Below are 18,751 nucleotides of genomic sequence, written 5' to 3' on the forward strand. Positions count from 1 at the left end.
CATGATGATCAGTGCACTTGAGCAGCTCATTCCTCTTTTCTTTGCACTTGATCATACACACTATGCCAGATGGGCATCAGTGTTTCTTCAGGATCTCAAAGAGCTCAAATGGAGACACCCATACTTGTTCAAGGAATTTCTTTCAGGCTCTTTCACAGTAAACACCAGAGACAACCCATTCTCAAAGATTGCATGTGATCAAAAGCAGGAACATAACATAAAGGTCATCAAGTCTGACACTGGATATGTCGATATCATCAATCGGGAAGATCAAGAGTTCTTCAGGAAACTCGAACTTGCGCTACCCGAAATCCAGCGCTACCTAGATGAGGTCGAAGGTCAAGATCCATCACACGGGCACAAAGAAATGCTGGATTCCTTCAAGGAAACATTTTCAAGCCACACACTCAAGGTGTACCAGGGTATCCTTACCAACCCGTTCGATGAAGCTCAGTTCATGAGGTTGAACTCATCCATTCCCTTCCCAGATGTCATAAGTAAAGACTCCAGTTTTGTCTTTACAGTCGGCAAAACTCAGCATGACCAGTTTGTGCAGGAGCGAATTGTATTAAGTAAGAAGGATGTCAATGCAACCATCTCACGAAATGCCCTGAAACTCCCAAGTTCATGTGCAAAAGTCCAACTCGCTAGCCCTGCAATCAAGCCACCCAAAGGAACCTTTGCAAAGCTGAAGGAGGCCTGCAGATCAAGAGAAGAAGAGACAAGGAAGTTATTTGGTGGTGAATTCACAGGTGAAACTAATTGATATAAAGTCAGTTATTCAAATATTTTAGATGTTACTTAAGTCTTACCAGATTTTTAATACAGTGATATTCATTGATTCAATTTCACATTCAAGTTAATTGATTTGACAGTAAGCCCAAGAGTTACACTTAGCTTAACTATTCATTTCAATTTCAGGTTTACCCGACGCCTTGTCAACAAAGGATGGAGATATTTATCATAGCCAAAAGTCTCAAATTCTTAAGGACATCGGTGTACAAGTTCAATCTACATCCTCAGAAGGACTTGTGATAGATTTGTCTGTGCAAGTACGAATCATGGCAAAGTCTCTCACCAAAGGCATGACATTCCAAGACTTTGTAATCAAAGTGTTGAACAGCATTGCCAGGATCGGTCATGAGAAGAAAGCCAATCGTATTGACATTGTGGCTGACCTCTACCAGAATATGAGTATCAAGACTGCGACTAGGAAGAACCGGGGATCAGCAGGTAGTTCACAGATGGCTTTCAGTGAGAATGACACCATGCCAGAATCTAAGCAATTCTTTGAAGCTTTTCTGTCTAATGTAGACAACAAAGTAGCCCTGAATCTAATGTTCGCCAGGATTGCTAAGGCACAAGCGTGGAACTGGGACAAGGAGTTCAGCATCACCTACGGCAGAAAGGTGCTTGCAAACTTCGGCGAAAGCTTCGAGATCCAGCTTTATGACAGCATAGATATGCTTGAGGAGGCTGACAACCGCATCGTTTGCCATGTGATGCACATGCTAAACAAGGGGATCAAGTCAGTTACAGTTAGAACAGTCGACTCCGATGTGGTAGTCATCCTACTAGGGTTCACTACACAGTTCCTATCAGTATGTAATGACTTGCAACTTATAGTTGACTTTGCAGTTCCTGGCAAACGCCAATTCTACTCAATCACAGAAGCACACAAGAAGCTTGGTGGAGATGTGGCCGATGCCATGCCTGTGTTCCATTCTTTTAGTGGCTGTGATTCTGTGAGCGCCTTCTTTGGCCACTCAAAGACTGCTCAATACAAAGCCTGGATAAACCACAGTAAGTCCACAGAACTCACTGCTGCTTTGAGAGGACTAAGTTGCTGCCCTAGTATCGAGACAGTTAAGGAAAGCATGGAAGTTATTGAGCCCTGGGTAATGAGCTGGTACAACAAGACTGGACTGTACAACTGTGTCAGTATAGATGAGCTCAGATTCCAGCTGTTCAAGCACTCAGTTAATGATGAGCTGAGAGACCTACCCCCAAGTCAGGATGCGCTTCTACAGCATCTGTTGAGAGCTACATTCCAGGCAGGATGGCTGTGGGGAAACAGCCTGCTACAACTCCCTTGTCCCCCTGTCATTGAATGGGGTTGGACTACCGAAGGAGAGGAACTCTTCGTCAAGTGGAGCACAGTTTCCACAAGAGATACATTGTCTCAAGTAACAGGGGTGTGTAGTTGCAGATCTAATAAGTGTACCTCATGTTCTTGTGCTGGCAGAGGGATGAAATGTCTCATTTATTGCAAGTGCCTCAGCAAGTGTTTGAATCCAGTCTGATGGGATGTGTGAGGTTAAAATAAAGATTTTTTTGGACCTCACATGGTTTGCTTTGTTTCTTTGGTGGTTACTGGGTTCCTCCTCTTATAACAAAGAGTCAACTTGAATACTAGCAGTCCATGAGTAGATGTAACACTTTTACTCAAACAAACTGTATAGCCTTCTTGCACAGATTTGGCTAAAGTTGATTGCATGCTGCTGATCAATTCAATGGAAAAAAGAACATGTTCATGAATAGCTCAAAACGTGAAGGTTTTAGGGCATACAGTATATTTGTTCAGAGCACTAATATAAATAGTTATTTCCACATCTTTTGAGCCCAATATCAACTCGGGGCAACCTCCGAGAGCTGAGCCTGAGATATAGTCCCAGGGCTAAAAAGTGGGCGTGGCCATGTATGTGACCAGTGAAAATTAGTTTTTTGTAAATACCTGAAAAAGTAAAGGTTTTGGGGTATATGTTTGTTCATAATGCTTATATAAATGTGGTGCTTCTGCTTCTTTTGAGCCCATGATCAGCTCTCTGCGACATTCAGGAGCCGAGATACTGATTTCCAGGCCTAAAAAGTGGGCGTGGCCATTTCAGAGACTTCCCCCACCTAAAATTTTGGGCTCCTTGCATTTTTTTCTTTATTGGACCCTAAATTAACAGAAAAACATTGGCTCAAATGTGAATGACTTTTTGCAGCCTTGACCCCATATTTGCCCTTAACTGACCAGACTAAGAACAACTGAATACACGTGATGGTAAACAGTGGTGTGAACACGTAATGATGTGTGTGTGTTTGTGCAAAAAAAACAAAAAAAAAACAAAACAGCCGCCGCGATGGACGGAGCGAGAGCGCGTGCTCTGTGGACAAGCGTTGCTTATAGTAAACCACACCGGGCCCAGGTGTGGCTCATGAGCAAAATGACGACCCTCCGCACCCGACCAGGATCCTGCAAAACAAAGAAGAACCAGAGAAAAGAATACAAAACCACAGGAGCACCTAGTGGAGCAGACGCCCTCCAGCTCCTGCGGGATCCCGAGTCGTTAACAGACCAGACTGGACATGTAGTCCCTCCAGCGAGTTCTGGGTCTACCCCGGGGTCTCCTCCCAGTTGGCCATGGCCGGTAAATCTCCAAAGGAAGGCGTCCAGGAGGCATCCTAATCAGATGCCCGAACCACCTCAACTGGCTCCTTTCGACGCGAAGGAGCAGCGGCTCTACTCCGAGCTCCCTCCGGATGTCCGAGCTCCTCACCCTAGCTCTAAGGCTGAGCCCAGACACCCTGCGGAGGAAATTCATTTCAGCCGCTTGTATCCGCGATCTCATCCTTTTGATCACTACCCAAAGCTCATGACCATAGGTGAGGGTTGGAACGAAGACTGACTGGTAAATTGAGAGCTTTGCCTTCCGGCTCAGCTCCCTCTTCACCACAACGTCCGCATTACTGCTGATGCTGCACATATCCGCCTGTTCATCTCCCGCTCCATCCTACCCTCACTCGTGAACAAGACCCCGAGTTACTTGAGCTCCTTCACTTGAGGCAACAACTCATCCCCAACCCGGAGGGCGCTATGCACCCTTTTCCGGTAGAGAACCATGGCCTCAGACTTGGAGGTGCTGACTCATCCCGGCCCTTTCACACCCACCTGCAAACCGCCCCAGGGCGCACTGGAGGTCGCGTTCTGATGAAGCCAACAAAACCACATCACCTGCGAAGAGCAGAGATGCAATTCAGAGGTTCCCAAAAACAGACACACTCCTCACCTTGGCTGCGCCTTGAGATCTTGTCCATGAATATCACAAACGGAATCAGAGACAAGGGACAGACAACCTTGGCGGAGTCCGACACCCACCGAAAACGTGTTTGACTTTGTGCCGAGAATGCGGACACAGCTCTCACTTTGGTTATACAAGGCCCGGATGGCTTGCAGCAACTGCCCCGGTACGCCATACTCCCGCAGACAATATAATGAAAAGTAAGTCGTGGAACAATAAAACAATAGATTTGAAACGTTTGATATTTTGGCACGTTTATTGTAGCCTCAAATCAAGCATTGGTTCACTCTTTCAGCAATGTAAAATTAAATAATGTAACCCGTTATTTTCTTGCCCGGTGCGGGATTCGATACGGGGTGTACTGCACCACAAGGCGACATCGCTAACCGCTCGGCTAAAGGGTCAAACTCTTTAACGTGGGACTAACGTGTCTAATTCGTAGTTTACAGTCGTCACCCTCTCCGGAAGCGCGCCCTCGCGCTTTGTCATTCCGGGCTCCGAAGAGACTTCTGAGGATCTGCACACTTCCGGATCCCACCAATGTAACCCGTTATTTTCTTGCCCGGTTCGGGATTCGATACGGAGTGTACTGCACCTCAAAGCGACATCGCTAACCGCTCGGCTAAAGGGTCAGACTTGTTGGCTAGGGACTAACGTGTGTTATTAGTAGTTTACAATAACTACACTATTTTGGCAATGTACAAAACAAATTAAACAAATCTCATCTTTGGCAATGTAAAACTTAAATACTGTAACGTGCATGGATAAGTAGACACGTTGGTCCTTGACTAACGGGTCAAATCCTTTAGTCGACTGGTTAACGTTGTCGCTTGTGGAGTGGGAGACTTGGGTTCGCGTCCCGGTTTCCGGGCAGCCCCCCCCCCCGAATTCGCTACAATACATAATATACCGTTTCTCAGATATTTGACAATAACTTATCACAAATGAAAGGCCTAATGAAATAAACCATTACTCTGTTTTGTTAACTTTTAACAAAAACTATTTACCTCACACCTGGCCATTTAGTTGGAAGTTAATAATGGTGGATAAACTTAATTGATGGTGGACACATTTAAGAAATGCTTTCAGCCTCATAAGGAAAAACTATACAGATGGCTTGAGATGCTTTTCAGTAAGGTAGCGATGTCTGGATGCGGAATGCTTAACAAAAGGTGCTCCTTTCCCACTACATCGTAGCGGCTCATCTCGACTCGCCCTTTTTTCGTTTTCCATGACTGGAAAGTACCGGCATTTTGGTAGCTGCTGCCACTTTTCTGGTACCACCATTGTCGAGGTTCCAAAAACTTGACCGGGTACCAAAAGCAATGCGGAACTCTGATTGGTCAGAGACGCGTCACTGCGTCATCTTGCGTCATTGCGTCATCAATGCACGCATGGGCTATCACCCGGCATTTTTAAATACCGAAGCGGTCGAAGTGGAGTTATCTTGAAAGTAAATTTTGAAATTGAAAACCAGACGTCGCTAAGACGACCAGCTACACTGAGGGGGTACTGTTACGGTAATGGAAAACGACACAGAAGAGAGTCGAGTCGAGACCATGAGAGTACATAAGAGTGCAACTGTCGCCATCTTACAATGCAAACATTCCCAAATCCTCTATGAATTGTACACATGCCAATTGAAACTCTAGTTCATGGTCATGCCCATATTTGCATATGAAACCGATCGTTTGGTCGGTCGTTATGCAACTGTATTGTTTATGAGGGTGGCGATTCCCGCAGTCAGTTTAAACTGAATAGGTCACTTAGATGAGTGATGAAACGTATCTGTCAATAAACGTTGTATCCAGATGAACTGAGTCAACCGTCTTTGATTTTCCTACCTGGATTATTGAGCATGCATAAATATGTACCCAATAAACATTAACATTGAAATAGGCTACCACAGTCCAAAATTGTACATTTGCTTACATTTGATGATTACAGCAGGAGATGACTGAGCTTGGCGTGGGCGATGAGTTGAGAATGAGCTTGAGCTGAATTCTCTTCCTGCTACTTCCTCATGTCGTTTTGTGACTAACTTAAGCAAACTGCTTTGTTTAGCCAAGGTTTTACCTTAACCTACAATACAAGCAGCTAGCTAGTGGAAAGTAGGCTTCTATTCCTCTGTGCAATGTGCGGGCTGGACACTGAGTGAAAGTGGAGGGGCTGCTCGCAATCTCGTATTTGCAAAATGCACTGCCACTCAAAAAATCTTGTCTATCATCGTCATATGGTAAATAAGAAGCAAGGAACAAGAATCGTTTTATTTCTATTGGTCGCGTAGTCAGATAATTGAAACAGTATTCATTGACTGCTATTCACTGGCTGATCCAGTAACAAAGGAAGCCTTCTGATTGGGCGGGCCTGTGTGCAAAGTGGGTGGGCCCAGGTCCACCTAAGCCCACCCACAGCTATGGGGAAACTTTGAGAGTTTTCTAAATGGATTGATTTGACCTCTCCCTCAACACAACTCACCAGCACTACCTCCGGTTGTTTCTACTTCATTACAAACATGCAAACTAACGTGTAATGCACGTGTTGTCTGTGTTTTCCTCTAGCAGAAGGGCCAGGACTCCGAGGTGCAGGACAATCACAGTTATTCAAGACTTGGCAGATGTCAGACAGAGCACAAGACATCTACAATAAAATTGGTAAAAGGAAGGGTGTAAAAAATCTGTGGCCGTTAACTCTCTACTCTTTACAAATATTATGTCTTCATTTTATATATCTATTTCATATTAATGCATGTTGTCAATCCCCCCCCCCCTATTTTCTCAGACCATAGTATGTTGGGGTTTCTCCAGTACCAGGACCAGACAGCACAGTACTACAACGATCTATTGAGCAAACTGGAGTGCATGAATGCCACCCTGGGCTTCATGCTCCACTACCATGACAACATAGAGGAGAGGCTTCATATGATCCAGGGTTATCTTGGCCCTGAATCTTGAATGTACAATTGTTTTCAAAGGATGTAATTTTTCCCCCCACTCTAATTAAGTCTGCCAAATATTAGTGCTGTGTATTGTATTTGATTCCATAGTGATTTTATAAAAGGCACTATGTTTAATGAGAAAAAGCCAATGGCCACCTAATGTATATAGGGCCAATTTGTATTCAAAGCATGTATTACTTAAGTTTCCCTTGTTCCTCCTGTGATGATAGGTTTGAGCCTAACTGCCATGTGGACATGTATAGTGCATATGGGCTACTTCCTACTGTGTGCGGTCCTGCTGATGTTCCTGCACTGTCCATTTTTCTCCCAAGTCATGCTGCTGATCGCTGTGGCCTTTAACACAGTGGCTGAGGTCAATCAGCAGCATGCACTGGATCTCACAGGCCTCATCGGATGAATAGTACAAAGGATGAGGCTCATCCTTTGTACTATTCTTCCTGTCTCTGGGTAAAGACTTGAATATTGGCTTTCTTTGTAGCATTGAAGCTTTATTTGTATTATTTGTTGGTTATCAAGTATTACGTACGCACAGGTCATTGGTTTGTGAATCGGTTGCTGAGGGCATGCTGTCAGATAGGGAAGTCAGCCAGCCTGTCCACATGCAGAATTGTGGAACCAGAGCATTGTGCGCCATGTCCATCCTCCTCTACACCACAGAGGTTAGCCAGCAAATACTTGACGAGGAATTCAAAGAGCCTTAAAGATTATGTCTGTAACTATTTGGTGGTCTCTAATAACATCCACTGGTATTCTGTTCTTCAGAGATGAATTCGATGACCCCATGGAGAAAGAGGACCTGCTCAATACAAATGGCTTCATTTCTGGTGAGGACAGTAGTGTCTGACATTATTTTCTTTTGTAAAACACTTTGTCACATTAAGTGCTATAAAGAAGTTATTTTTGAAGGGTTTCTGAAATGTCCAGTGATAGGAAAACTTATACATTTGATTTAGAGAATAGAGATTTTATAAATGAAATTAATCAACGTTGCATACAGGTGACCTGTTTGTAGGTGAGCATAAACTGCCGTACATGAGTTGTTTCTACTTGTACTGTAGCCGGAATGTACTATTAATTGCAAAATATGAATTATGTATTAATGTTCAGTTTTTATCACAAATTTACATATTTGTATCATCACAAGTTAAGTTACTTTACCTTACAAGCCTTGTGTACTTTTAGGCCATCATTGACGATAACCCCATGAGGAGTTTGGGTGTTGCCTTTGAAGTGAATGACTCACAAAGTGCTATCCAATCACTAGTCAGCAACAGGTCAGTCTTTTTTATTCTGAACGTTACTCAAGAGTTGGCTATTTCACCAGGAAGCAAGTTTACCTTGTCTTCACCATTTAACATGCTCAGATTTGGATCCCCAAAACATGCATATCATATGTCGTGTTTTCTCTTCTTTCTTCCTCTCCCTTTACTGTGGTAGCTCTCCGGCGGGCCGTCAGTTGTGCAGCGGCATCACAACGACTGGGAAGGCTTGCAAGAAGAGAGCCGTGCTGGGACAGGAGTACTGCAGAGTTCATGAAGGAGGTTACACCTCCTACGTTAATACACAACGGCCTATTCTTGTTTTGTCTTCCAATTTTATTTACTTAATCATGTTTTCATATTTTTATTTCCTTGATATGTCTGTCTTTTCAAGTAAACATGTAATGTAATTATGTCTGTGAGCTTCACCATCAGTTTAAGATTAAATTGAGTGGAATGGGTCTGCACTTGTATGTTAAACTGAATTATTTTACATTTTGTTGTTGTGGTACAGTTTTTTTTTAAATTCTATATAAAAGTATTTTGCCATTTCTTTCCCAATATATATATAAATCTGTGTGTGTATAAACAAAGCACTAGTTGTTCCTTATCTTTATCTAATGGTGGCTGTCAGATTAAATTCTAGCCCGTTTTGGGAGATTTAAAAAGAGCAAAGTCTAAAGCAGGAAGCTTGACCGGGCACCTGTCAGTCAGGCGTATGGTGCTTCTGAAGAACTGATGAAGTCAACACACTCACATGGGTATAAAAAAAATATTTATCAGCTTGACAACTGAGCCCATTCCATAACAGTGAAAATAATCTAAACCACCAACTCCAACGTATTGCAATAAAGAGAAAACATTCATTGTGTGATTCATTCAATAAAGTGAAGCGAGGCTAATTTCAAACAAAATCCTTTGATCCAAACTCGTTCATTCATTATCATTCGACATGGACAGCTGAAAAAAGAATATTCTCACTATGAAATATGTCTGCACCTGTTACAGAAACGTTTCAGACAATGGCAAAACGAAAATATAAAAATTGTATATTAAGCTTAACACTGAAAAATGTCTGCTCAAAATGTGTGTAAAGTTAACCAGTCATCAACCAGATGGAAATGGCTACAACTAAAACTCTGTGCCAATTAAAAAAAAAAAAAAAAGCTGGGTCAACTAAAGTGTCCAGTTGATGCAACATTATTCATTCATACAAATGGGAACTATTTCTTTTTTTTTTTTTAATTTTTATTTCTGATTTTTCCCTTTTTTCTCCCAATTTAGTGGCCAATTGATCCCTATTTTAATTCAAACACCCACCCTCGTATTGCATGCGTTCGCCAACTGCATCTCTCCGGCCGGCAGTCTCGAAGGAAAGCGCCTCCCCACTTTCGTGACAAGGCGAATCCAAGCCGAACCACTGTTTTTCCGACACACACAGAGACGCATTCACATGACGAACACAAGCCGACTCCGCCCCCCTCCCGAAGACAGCGTTGCCAATGATTGCTGCTTCATCGAGTCCGGCCATAGTCGGATCTGACGAGACCGGGGCGCGAACCCCAGTCCCCAGTGGGCAACTGCATCGACACCAAGCCGACGCTTAGACCGCTACGCCACCGCGGACCCTACGGGAACTATTTCTAAGCCTTGGGACAAGTTCTGGTCTGCTAGTGGTTGCAGTAGAACAGAGAAATGGATGTGCCTCCCATTACCCTGTCTCAAATGATTTTAGAGTCCTCAGGGCACTGTTGACCTCACACACTTAGGAGTCCATAGGTGCGAGTGGTATAATTAGGATGATATTGATAAACTTCATTCACAGCAAACGACATCGTGCCTTGTTGGACAAATCATCTTTAGCGTCTACCAACACCACCATCGTGATCTACCCTGTTTCAGTAGATCCAACTGTGGCTCAATCAAGACATTACCGACTTCGTTTGGCAGTTTTTTTCACTTACGAGCTGTGTCATAGTTGGCAACAAACCACTCGCAGGTGTCCTTCAAAGCTGGAAGTGAGAACAATATGAATCAGTGACGGCATCATTTAAAGCCATTTTCCATTCATTTTCATGAAGAACTTCATATTTAATGCCAGTGACAAACTAAAATGTGCACACACACGCACAAACACACACACACACACACACACACACACACACACAATCTGATGTGCCAGTTGCACCTTGGTTGAAGGGGGTAAATGTGAAGTTTGGGAGGTAACGTAGCAGCTTGGAATTACTGGCAGTCTTCTTGAACTGGCCATCTGCTTTGCTGGTGTCATACTGGAAGTCAAAGGTCAAGAAAATCACAATCTATTGACTATAGTGAGTGACTACTTTAAACAGTTTAACCTGTGCAATTCTTTGTTGCCAACTCTGACTTATTTCAGCAGCTCAGAGCAACTTGCTTTGACAATGTCCATTATGTCCATTATGTTGCTTGACCATAAGGATACCACTACTTCACCTTTGAAGTCAAGGGCTTGCGCAACTGCTTCTGCTGCTTCTTTGATGGACACCTCATCTTCCTCACCAACTGGGACCAAAAAGAAGAGAAGAATACATTACTAGTAGCACAAATTTTAATCTAATTGCTAACAGTTTATTAATATTTTTACTATTCTTATACTGGCTTTGTAGAAGAGCTCACCTGACAATATGATTGGATCCACTTCATGATACTCCCTCAGAACCCATAAAAAGAGGCGGGCCAAGTCCAAAGAATAGATAAACTGCCTCCTGGGAGAACCAGAACCCCAGACAATCAGGGGCTTACACTCCTCTAACAAAAAACACAGAGCACAAACAGAACAGAGAAAATGGTATCATTTCTTCAATAAATATTTCTATCACTTTATGTTTCCAGGGTTGGACAAATTTATCTTTGCTTGTTTGTGATTATGTCTTACTCTTAGCACTGTAAGTTTTGTGTATGAGGCCTGGCAGCACATGGCCATCCTCAATGCTGAAGTTGTCATGGGGCCCAAACACATTAGTGGGGATCACAGCTGTGTAGCAGCGCCCATACTGTTGAAAATATGCCCTGCAAAACATCCACAAAGTTAGGCTTACAGTCCATGTGCATGTTTACATGTGTATAAAGAGATCAATACATTACAATGCACAACAAATCAACGGAGTATATTTCCATACCTATTATGAACATCAAGCATTCTCTTTGCATAGGAATACCCAAAGTTAGACTGATGAGGTGGACCATTATGGATCTGATGCAAAGAGATAGTTCAAGGAAAATCACTATGATGTTTGAAAACAGACCAACGAAAGACAGTATGGTACAGCAAACACTTGTGAAGCTCTCACCATGGTTTCGTCAATGGGATAGTTGGTCTTATCTGGGAAGATGCAGGTGGATAAGCAAGACACCACTTTCACCACACCCACTTCATGTGCTGCCTGCAGCACATTATCATTTATGTGGATATTGTTTCTCTGATGGAGACAGATAAGTCATTAATTAATGGTGAGAAATCTAGAAATAAGTTCAATAATAGTTGATGAAGATGATACTGTAGTTACACAAAATCAAACTCCAACCTCCTATATTGGCACTAGAGCAGCTGCATGGCCATTACGAGAGTCTGTTCAAGGCTTGCAAGTCATGTTGAAACCCTATTAATTTCTCCTGCTACGATATCATACCCAGAAGTCCAGGTTGGCCCTCATGTTTTTGAAGAGCCCTCCCACCATAGCAGCTAAATGGATGACATGGGTGGGCCTATGTTTCCGAAAAGCAGCCTGCGTCTCCTCCATGGTCCTGAAGAAGGACCACACAAAGACTTGACATTACAGATGTAACTTAGTCGCTGGTTTGTGCTGAAATGAAGTTGTGGTCATGGTTTACATCAAGTTGATGATCGCTGCATAGGTATATATGTGTGTGTGAGTATAATAGAAATACTAATAGTGGCAGTGGGTACCCACATGAGGTTGGCATCCTTAGAGGAAAGGAAGATCCACTCTTCCCCCTCCTTGCCTGCTCCCTCCTCTTTCACTACATGCTGTATGGCCCTACCCACCAAGCCAGACCCTCCTGTCACCAACACCCTGAATGGACCTGTGTGATCCCGCAGTGACTCCATCTATAGAGACAGACAAAGACACATGCAATGGAGAGAGATGATGAGAGGGAATGTATGGATCTGGAGAACAATACAAAATGACATGCACCATATTGTACTGCAATAATCAAAATGTAACACTGTCTTTGGATGAACAGCTGCTAGACAATTTTGCATAACTTCACTGGCCACATCTACAGCTGAGTGTTGACTCTGAAGGGCAGTACAAATGCTAAAAATAAGTGTCAATCAATCAGCAGGCCAGGATCACCTTTTACACTCATTCAACCGAGGTAGACACTGCGCTCAAGCCAGCCCACACTTTGAAAAACACGGTAAAGCCGGACCTCACGTTGTTTCGTGGTACGGTGTAACACTAGGCATTACGGTAAGAGCGTGTAAGAACTGATTTCAAATAAAAGCAACCTTCTGGTGAACACGAGTTAACATTCATTCAGAACATTTGGTTCCGCTTCCAGTGTCGGAAGATGGCAGCGCGAATTCACATTCGCAGCGGTCTCACCCAGTACCGTCCATGCAGTGTCTTTGCCCTCATCTGTGTCTAAGTTTTGTCTTCGTTTGATGACCGGGAGAGCTGGCGCTGGATTGGCTGGGAGAGCGGGACAGGCTAAGCTAACTGCTAGCCCATGCAGACTGGCAGTTCCGATAATATCGAGAGCGGTCTGGCGGCAGCCTCACCTGGCGTTGACTGTGGTGTTTTTGATGTTGTCATGAGGAGTGCGGGGAGGTGTGTCGAGCGTGTCAGGCTGGGAGAGCTGGCACTGGATTGGCTAGGAAAGCTTGGTCTGCTTCGTCCAGTTGGCCCGGGGACCACGGACCCTGCCTGGAGCTGCGCCCGAGGAGGAAACGCCGAGGGCGGTCTGACAGGACGTGGAAGTCGGGTGGGCAAAGCTAACTGCTAACCCATGCAGACTGGCGGTTCCGACATTCAACCTGGCTGGTGTTCGTTCCTTGGACAGTGATTTTTTTTTGTTTACTTTTGATATATGTGTAAGCTTGAATATGTGTGTTCTTGTAGTTTTTGAATGTGTTTTTGTCTTTGTGTTGTACTGCTGTGGGCTGGGGGAAACGGCATTTCGTTTCATTTCATGTACGCAAGTGCATGAAAGTGAAATGACAAAGTGTTCCTGACTCCTGATTCAGTCAATGATGAATGAATAAAGAAACAGATAAACAAATAAAAAACTAATTAGAATATTAGATAATGAATGACATTAATAATAATAATAATAACTACAGCGTGCAAGCAAAATGAATAAACATTAAATAATAAATAAAATTAATGATAGTGAAAAATAACCTACAAGGGCACATAGCTCATATGACATTTTACTACTACCACTTTCGGCTGCTACCGTTAGGGGTCGCCACAACGGATCATCCGTTTCCATCTCTTCCTGTCCTCTGCATCTTCCTCTGTCACACCAGCCACCACATCCATAAACCTCCTCTTTAGCCTTCTTCTTTTCCTCTTCCCTGGCAGCTCCATATTCAGCATCCTTCTCCCAATATACCCAGCATCTCTCCTCCACACATGTCCAAGCCATCTCAATCTTATCTCTCTTGCTTTATCTCCAAACCATCCAACCTGAGCGGGCCCTCTAAATATACTCGTTCCTAATCCTGTCCTTCATCACTCCCAGTGAAAATCTTAGCATCTTCAACTCTGGCCACCTCCAGCTTCGCCTTCTGACTTTTCATCAGTGCTAATGTCTCCAAACTGTATGACATAGCTGGTCTCACAACCATCTTGTAAACCTTCCCTTTAACTCTTGCTGGTACCCTTCTGTCGCAAATCACTCCTGATGTTCTTCTCCACCCACTCCACCCTGCCTGCACTCTCTTCTTCACTTCTCTCCTGCACTCCTTGTTAGTTTGAACAGTTGACCCCAAATATTTAAACTCATACACCTTCGTCACTTCGTCGTTTTGTTTTTTATTTAGTCATTCATTATTGACTGACTGATTGAATAAATGTCCAAATGCATATTATGTTCACTCTCGTTGTAGGTTTATATTTATGCAATATTCTAGCGCTTGTAACGCGCTTAGAGTGGCTGTTGCAGATAGAAAAGCGCTGTATAAAATGCAACTTTCACTCAATGAATGTTAAATCACGTTCACCGGAAGGTCGCTTTCATTTTGAAATCAGTTCTTACACGCTCTTACCGCAGTGCCTAGTACAATACACACGCACAGCAATGTCTGTGGAAACAGGTAGTTTCCTTTTAATTCTGAATCCAGAAGGAACATAGCTCATATAACATTTTAGAGGGCTTTAGCAATACATAAACGAACATAATTCTGATCTTTAATTTTGAATTGTACATCAGACTAATCTGATATTGTGTGAGCTTTTTCCAAGTGCGGGATTGCTTGATCGCAGTAAGTAGTCGGAGTACCTTCTCTGGCTGCCCCAGTTGAAACACTTAACGCTAGCAGGGCTACTGGAGTTTGTCGTATCCACCTTGCAAGAACGTTTAATAGTTGACAGAGTCAGTTTACACTGGTATTATTGCAGAGGTGACTTTATTCTGACTGCAGTTATCTGATCAGCTGAAGTTGGCGTCGGCTGGCTGGTAGTTACTAGCTGACTTACCTCTCTCAACTAATGGTGGTTAGCGACTAGCGTTAGCTGATAGGGGTACGTTAGCTAATGTTAGGCTTCGGTCATTGGCTACGCTTTAACAAATTTTAATGTCAGTAAACCGGAAACTAACCTAAGGCAACTCTTTCTACTACAACATTCAGAGTAACACCCTCGGCTGATCAAGTACCCACCGATTATCCAAGCCGCTTATCCCAATAGGGGGTCGCGGGGGATTGCTGGAGCCTATCCCAGCAGTCATTAAGCGGCAGGCGGGGAGACACCCTGTACAGGCCGCCAGTCCATCACACACGCTCTCACACCTAGGGACAATTTAGTACGTCCGAGTCACCTGACCTGCATGTCTTTGGACTGTGGGGAAGAAACCGGAGCACTCGGAGGGAACCCACTGATAAAGTATGTTGACGTTAAATTGCAATTTCTTACCAAAACGGAGACAGGGAGCCAGTCCGGGTTTGGCTGACGACTGTAAAACATCCAGGTTAGGTACGCGGGTATTTCCGGTCAACACGTTTCAAAACAAAAGCCGCCGTGACGGACCCCGGATATTATTTTAGTGGAAGAGGGTAGAAAGATAGGTGAGGCTGGCAGAGAATACCGGTAACGGTAGACGCATTGCCCGTCGGAGTCAGTCTATCGGAGGGAGTCAGTCTATCGTCCCCCTGCTCTCTGTTAATCACCGGAATGAATGCATGTTATGTCGGCTAGTGTGCGAGCCTGTGGTTGGTGGAGCAGAGGGGGGAGAGCTGGCCCTCTGCTTACTTACTGTTTTCGTTGTTTTGGGTGAGTGGGGAGAGACGACCAGCGAGTTGTTGCGTTAATGGCGGTTTGAACGGCGTGGTTGTGGCCGACAACAGCCGAGAATAAAGATGTCGTTCAGTTGTAAATTCTGTAAGTGTGATCTTTATTGCGGTGAACGCTGCAATATTTTAACTTTTTGCCGTCCTCCGCGACGGAATTTACAACCGGATGTTACGTACTTCCTCATGTAAAGGGGGCAGTCCTATGCTGTTCTCTGCTGGTCAGCCTGCTGCACGCCCGTCACTCTCATCATTAGCTCTGCGTTGTGTTCTATTTTCGGTGGGGTCCCAGGTGTTGTGGGGGGCCCCTCAGTCTCTCATCATCATCATCATCATCATGATCAAGGAAGGAGGGGGGACACACAGGACTCTATTTGGCTCACCTTGCCATTTATTTTGGTTTCAAACCCTTCGACAAACGTCCAGTCCCTCCAGCGGGAGCGGTGTTTCTTACGGACGTGGGGGTCGAAGTTCAACCACTGCCCGGACTTCACTCGTGTGCGTTAGAAGGAGAAACCGTCCACGGGACTCCGATGTAAGAAAGGATAAACAAGTATTTTATCCCACAGCTTGCAGTATCTTCTTACAGGATACTCAAGGTTACGTTCTCCTCAACCAGCAAAACTGTCCTACGGTAAGAAACACGCGTGGCTCGGCTCGATCGCTGCTTGAGACTCCTCCCACAAAACAAAAATGGCCTCTCCCGCGTTCCCCTCTTCCGTGTACCCCACAAGACCTCTCTCTTAAAGCGACAGTACACGTATATGACGGTCGTTGTAAAACATACATAAAAGTAAATAATGACATAAAATAAAATGTAGTAAACACAAATAACAGCACACATACAGGATTTGGTGATATTTCATACTCAAACAAAATAAAATAAAAACATTAATTTTAACCTGGTTTACACTCACAAGGCGAAACCATGGGCAATTTGCATTTTAAAGCTACTTGCATTACTAGAATAATTACATTAAAAATAAACAAGCAGTAATCTTACTTTACATATTTAATATTGTAATGAGTACGGTTAAATAGACTCGCTAGCCCTTGGCTAACGAGTCGGACCATTTAGTCGACTTGTTAACGTTGCTGCCCGTGGTGCGGGAGATCCGGGTTCCCGGCGGTCCCCCCGAATTCGCTACATTTGGTGTCAGAAGTGGGATGATGAGACCGAGAGGCCACGGGAAGCACGCGCGCCCAGTGGCGTGTGGGAGCTGGTATGCTGAAGCGCGGGGACGTGGTTCCCGAAGGAGGGGGGTAGTGTAACGATCAACGATTAACTAGACTGGCTAGCCGGTTGGCTAACGGTCGGACAATTTAACTAGTTGACTGGTTAACATAGTCGCCCATGATGCGGGAGACTCGGGTTCGCGTCCCGGCTGAGGCGGTTCCCGTGCTGTCGAGAGGGCAGCGATCTCCTTTTAATCGTAACTCCCGTGACCCATACGCCGCACAACGATCGGGTTGCACAATTTGTTTACGTAACCGATCGTTGTTTTCAGTCATCATGAAGCTATTGTATATGTAAACTACTAATAAGAGACGTTTAGTCCCTAGCAAACGGATCTGAGCGTTTAGCCGAGCGGTTAGTGATGTCGCCTTGTGGTGCAGTATACCTCGTATCGAATCCCACACCGGGCAAGAAAATAACCGGTTGCATATATAAGGGTGGGGGATACCTGCAGTCAGTTTAGACTGAAGATGTCACTTAGTTGAGTGATGAAACGTATCTGTCAATAAACGTCGTATCCCGATGAACTGAATGGATTTTCTTACGTGTATTATTGAGCATGCATCAAGTCATGTGTGTTTAGTTTTTCCGCCCTGCTAATCCGTCAGACTGTTTGGTTTTTTCCGGTGCCGTCCAGAAGGTGTCTCCGTCCGCCTGAATCCATGTGAGAGCAGGGAGGTCAAGTCAATAAAAATAAATGGTTGTTTTACCCCCAATTTACGCCCTCTTTAGATCTTAAAATCTCTCTCTCTCTCTCTCTCTCTCTCTCTCTCTCTCTCTCTCTCTCTCTCACTCTCTCTCTCTCTCTCTCTCTCTCTCTCTCTCTCTCTCTCTCTCTCTCTCTCTCTCTCATCTCTCTCTCTCTCTCTCTCTCTCCTCTCTCTCTCTCTCTCTCTCTCTCTCTCTCTCTCTCTCTTCTCCTCTCTCTCTCTCTCTCTCCTCTCTCTCTCTCTCTCTCTCTCTCTCTCTCTCTCACCACAGCAATTCGCACCAGGATCTGTTTTCTCTTGCAGTTAGAAAGACGAATAGTTTGGGGTGTTTACAGAGGGATGTTAACGTCCACGATGAAAGAAATATCGTGAAAAAATATATGTAAAATGAAATAGCTGTAACAATTAGCTCAGTAAAATAAACAAAAGCCATAATAAAGATACAGTTTTGACTTGTATTTTGAAATTCATCCCATAGCTGGAAAGACTGTGTTGGCCAACAACCAAAAACTAGTGTTGAGAATGCAAATTTAAACAATGCCAATAAACGAAAATCGCGGTTCGGTGCAACACCCGTTTTTACTCATACTGTTTCGAAAATATGTTTTGAATCGTTTTAAAATAAAAATAAACCTGCCTCACCTTTTCTCTCTGGAAATTAGGCTACCATCTATTATCACCGAAGCCAAGGCTGAAAGCTTAGTCTTTTCTAATGGAGGACAGAAATGTGTTCTTTTTTATTTTCATTTTTTGGCATTTTTGCCCCCCTCTTTTTCTCGCCCCAATTGTACTTGGCCAATTACGCTGTTTTCCAGAGCCGTCCCAGTTGCTGCTCTACCCCCCTCTGCCGATCCGGTGAGGACTGCAGACCTCATCCGATACATGTGGAGTCACCAGCCGCGTTCTTTTCACCTGACAGTGAGGAGTTTCCACCAGGGGGACGTAGCGCGTGGGAGGATCCCGCTATTCCTCCCAGTCAGCGCCGTGTATAGAGCGAGTCTGG

At 44.2% G+C, this 18,751-nt stretch overlaps 1 protein-coding gene and 1 long non-coding RNA gene across 5 annotated transcripts in view; one reads left to right on the top strand and one right to left on the bottom strand.

Moving 5' to 3' along the window:
- Positions 1-9,049: 9,049 nt before the first annotated feature.
- LOC130109075 (GDP-L-fucose synthase-like) lies at positions 9,050-16,275 on the bottom strand. 4 transcript variants are annotated; one of them, XM_056275801.1, is made up of 10 exons: positions 16,185-16,275; positions 12,236-12,393; positions 11,954-12,068; positions 11,615-11,743; positions 11,444-11,517; positions 11,200-11,333; positions 10,941-11,072; positions 10,747-10,826; positions 10,474-10,573; positions 9,050-10,297 (listed from the first exon to the last, which is right to left on the bottom strand). In XM_056275801.1, exons 2-10 carry the CDS (start codon positions 12,391-12,393, stop codon positions 10,242-10,244), a joined length of 978 nt encoding a protein of 325 aa, XP_056131776.1. In that variant the 5' UTR covers positions 16,185-16,275; the 3' UTR covers positions 9,050-10,241. The 4 variants fall into 4 exon arrangements, with proteins under 4 accessions (XP_056131776.1, XP_056131775.1, XP_056131774.1 ...); XM_056275800.1 differs by lacking the exon at positions 16,185-16,275 and adding an exon at positions 15,768-15,908; XM_056275799.1 differs by lacking the exon at positions 16,185-16,275 and adding an exon at positions 15,428-15,651.
- A 32-nt stretch (positions 16,276-16,307) lies between these two features.
- The window catches only part of LOC130109077 (uncharacterized), a 19,056-nt gene continuing 16,612 nt past the window's right edge, over positions 16,308-18,751 (top strand). Inside the window, exon 1 of the long non-coding RNA XR_008809969.1 lies at positions 16,308-16,435. This is a non-coding gene — a long non-coding RNA (uncharacterized LOC130109077). The remainder of the gene's footprint in view (positions 16,436-18,751) is intronic.

Source organism: Lampris incognitus, chromosome 3 (genome assembly GCF_029633865.1).
Source record: "Lampris incognitus isolate fLamInc1 chromosome 3, fLamInc1.hap2, whole genome shotgun sequence".
NCBI classification, from domain to species: Eukaryota; Metazoa; Chordata; class Actinopteri; order Lampriformes; family Lampridae; genus Lampris; species Lampris incognitus.

Bases quoted from the DNA above. Each gene is read 5' to 3' on its own strand.
- LOC130109075 (XM_056275799.1), bottom strand. From the start codon at position 15,478: ATGTTTTACAGTCGTCAGCCAAACCCGGACTGGCTCCCTGTCTCCGTT. The intron at 12,394-15,427 runs GTAAGAAATTGC...CTGTCTCTATAG, and splicing joins GGCTCCCTGTCTCCGTTTTG to ATGGAGTCACTGCGGGATCA. The intron at 10,574-10,746 runs GTATCCTTATGG...TTTGACTTCCAG, and splicing joins ACTTCAAAGGTGAAGTAGTG to TATGACACCAGCAAAGCAGA.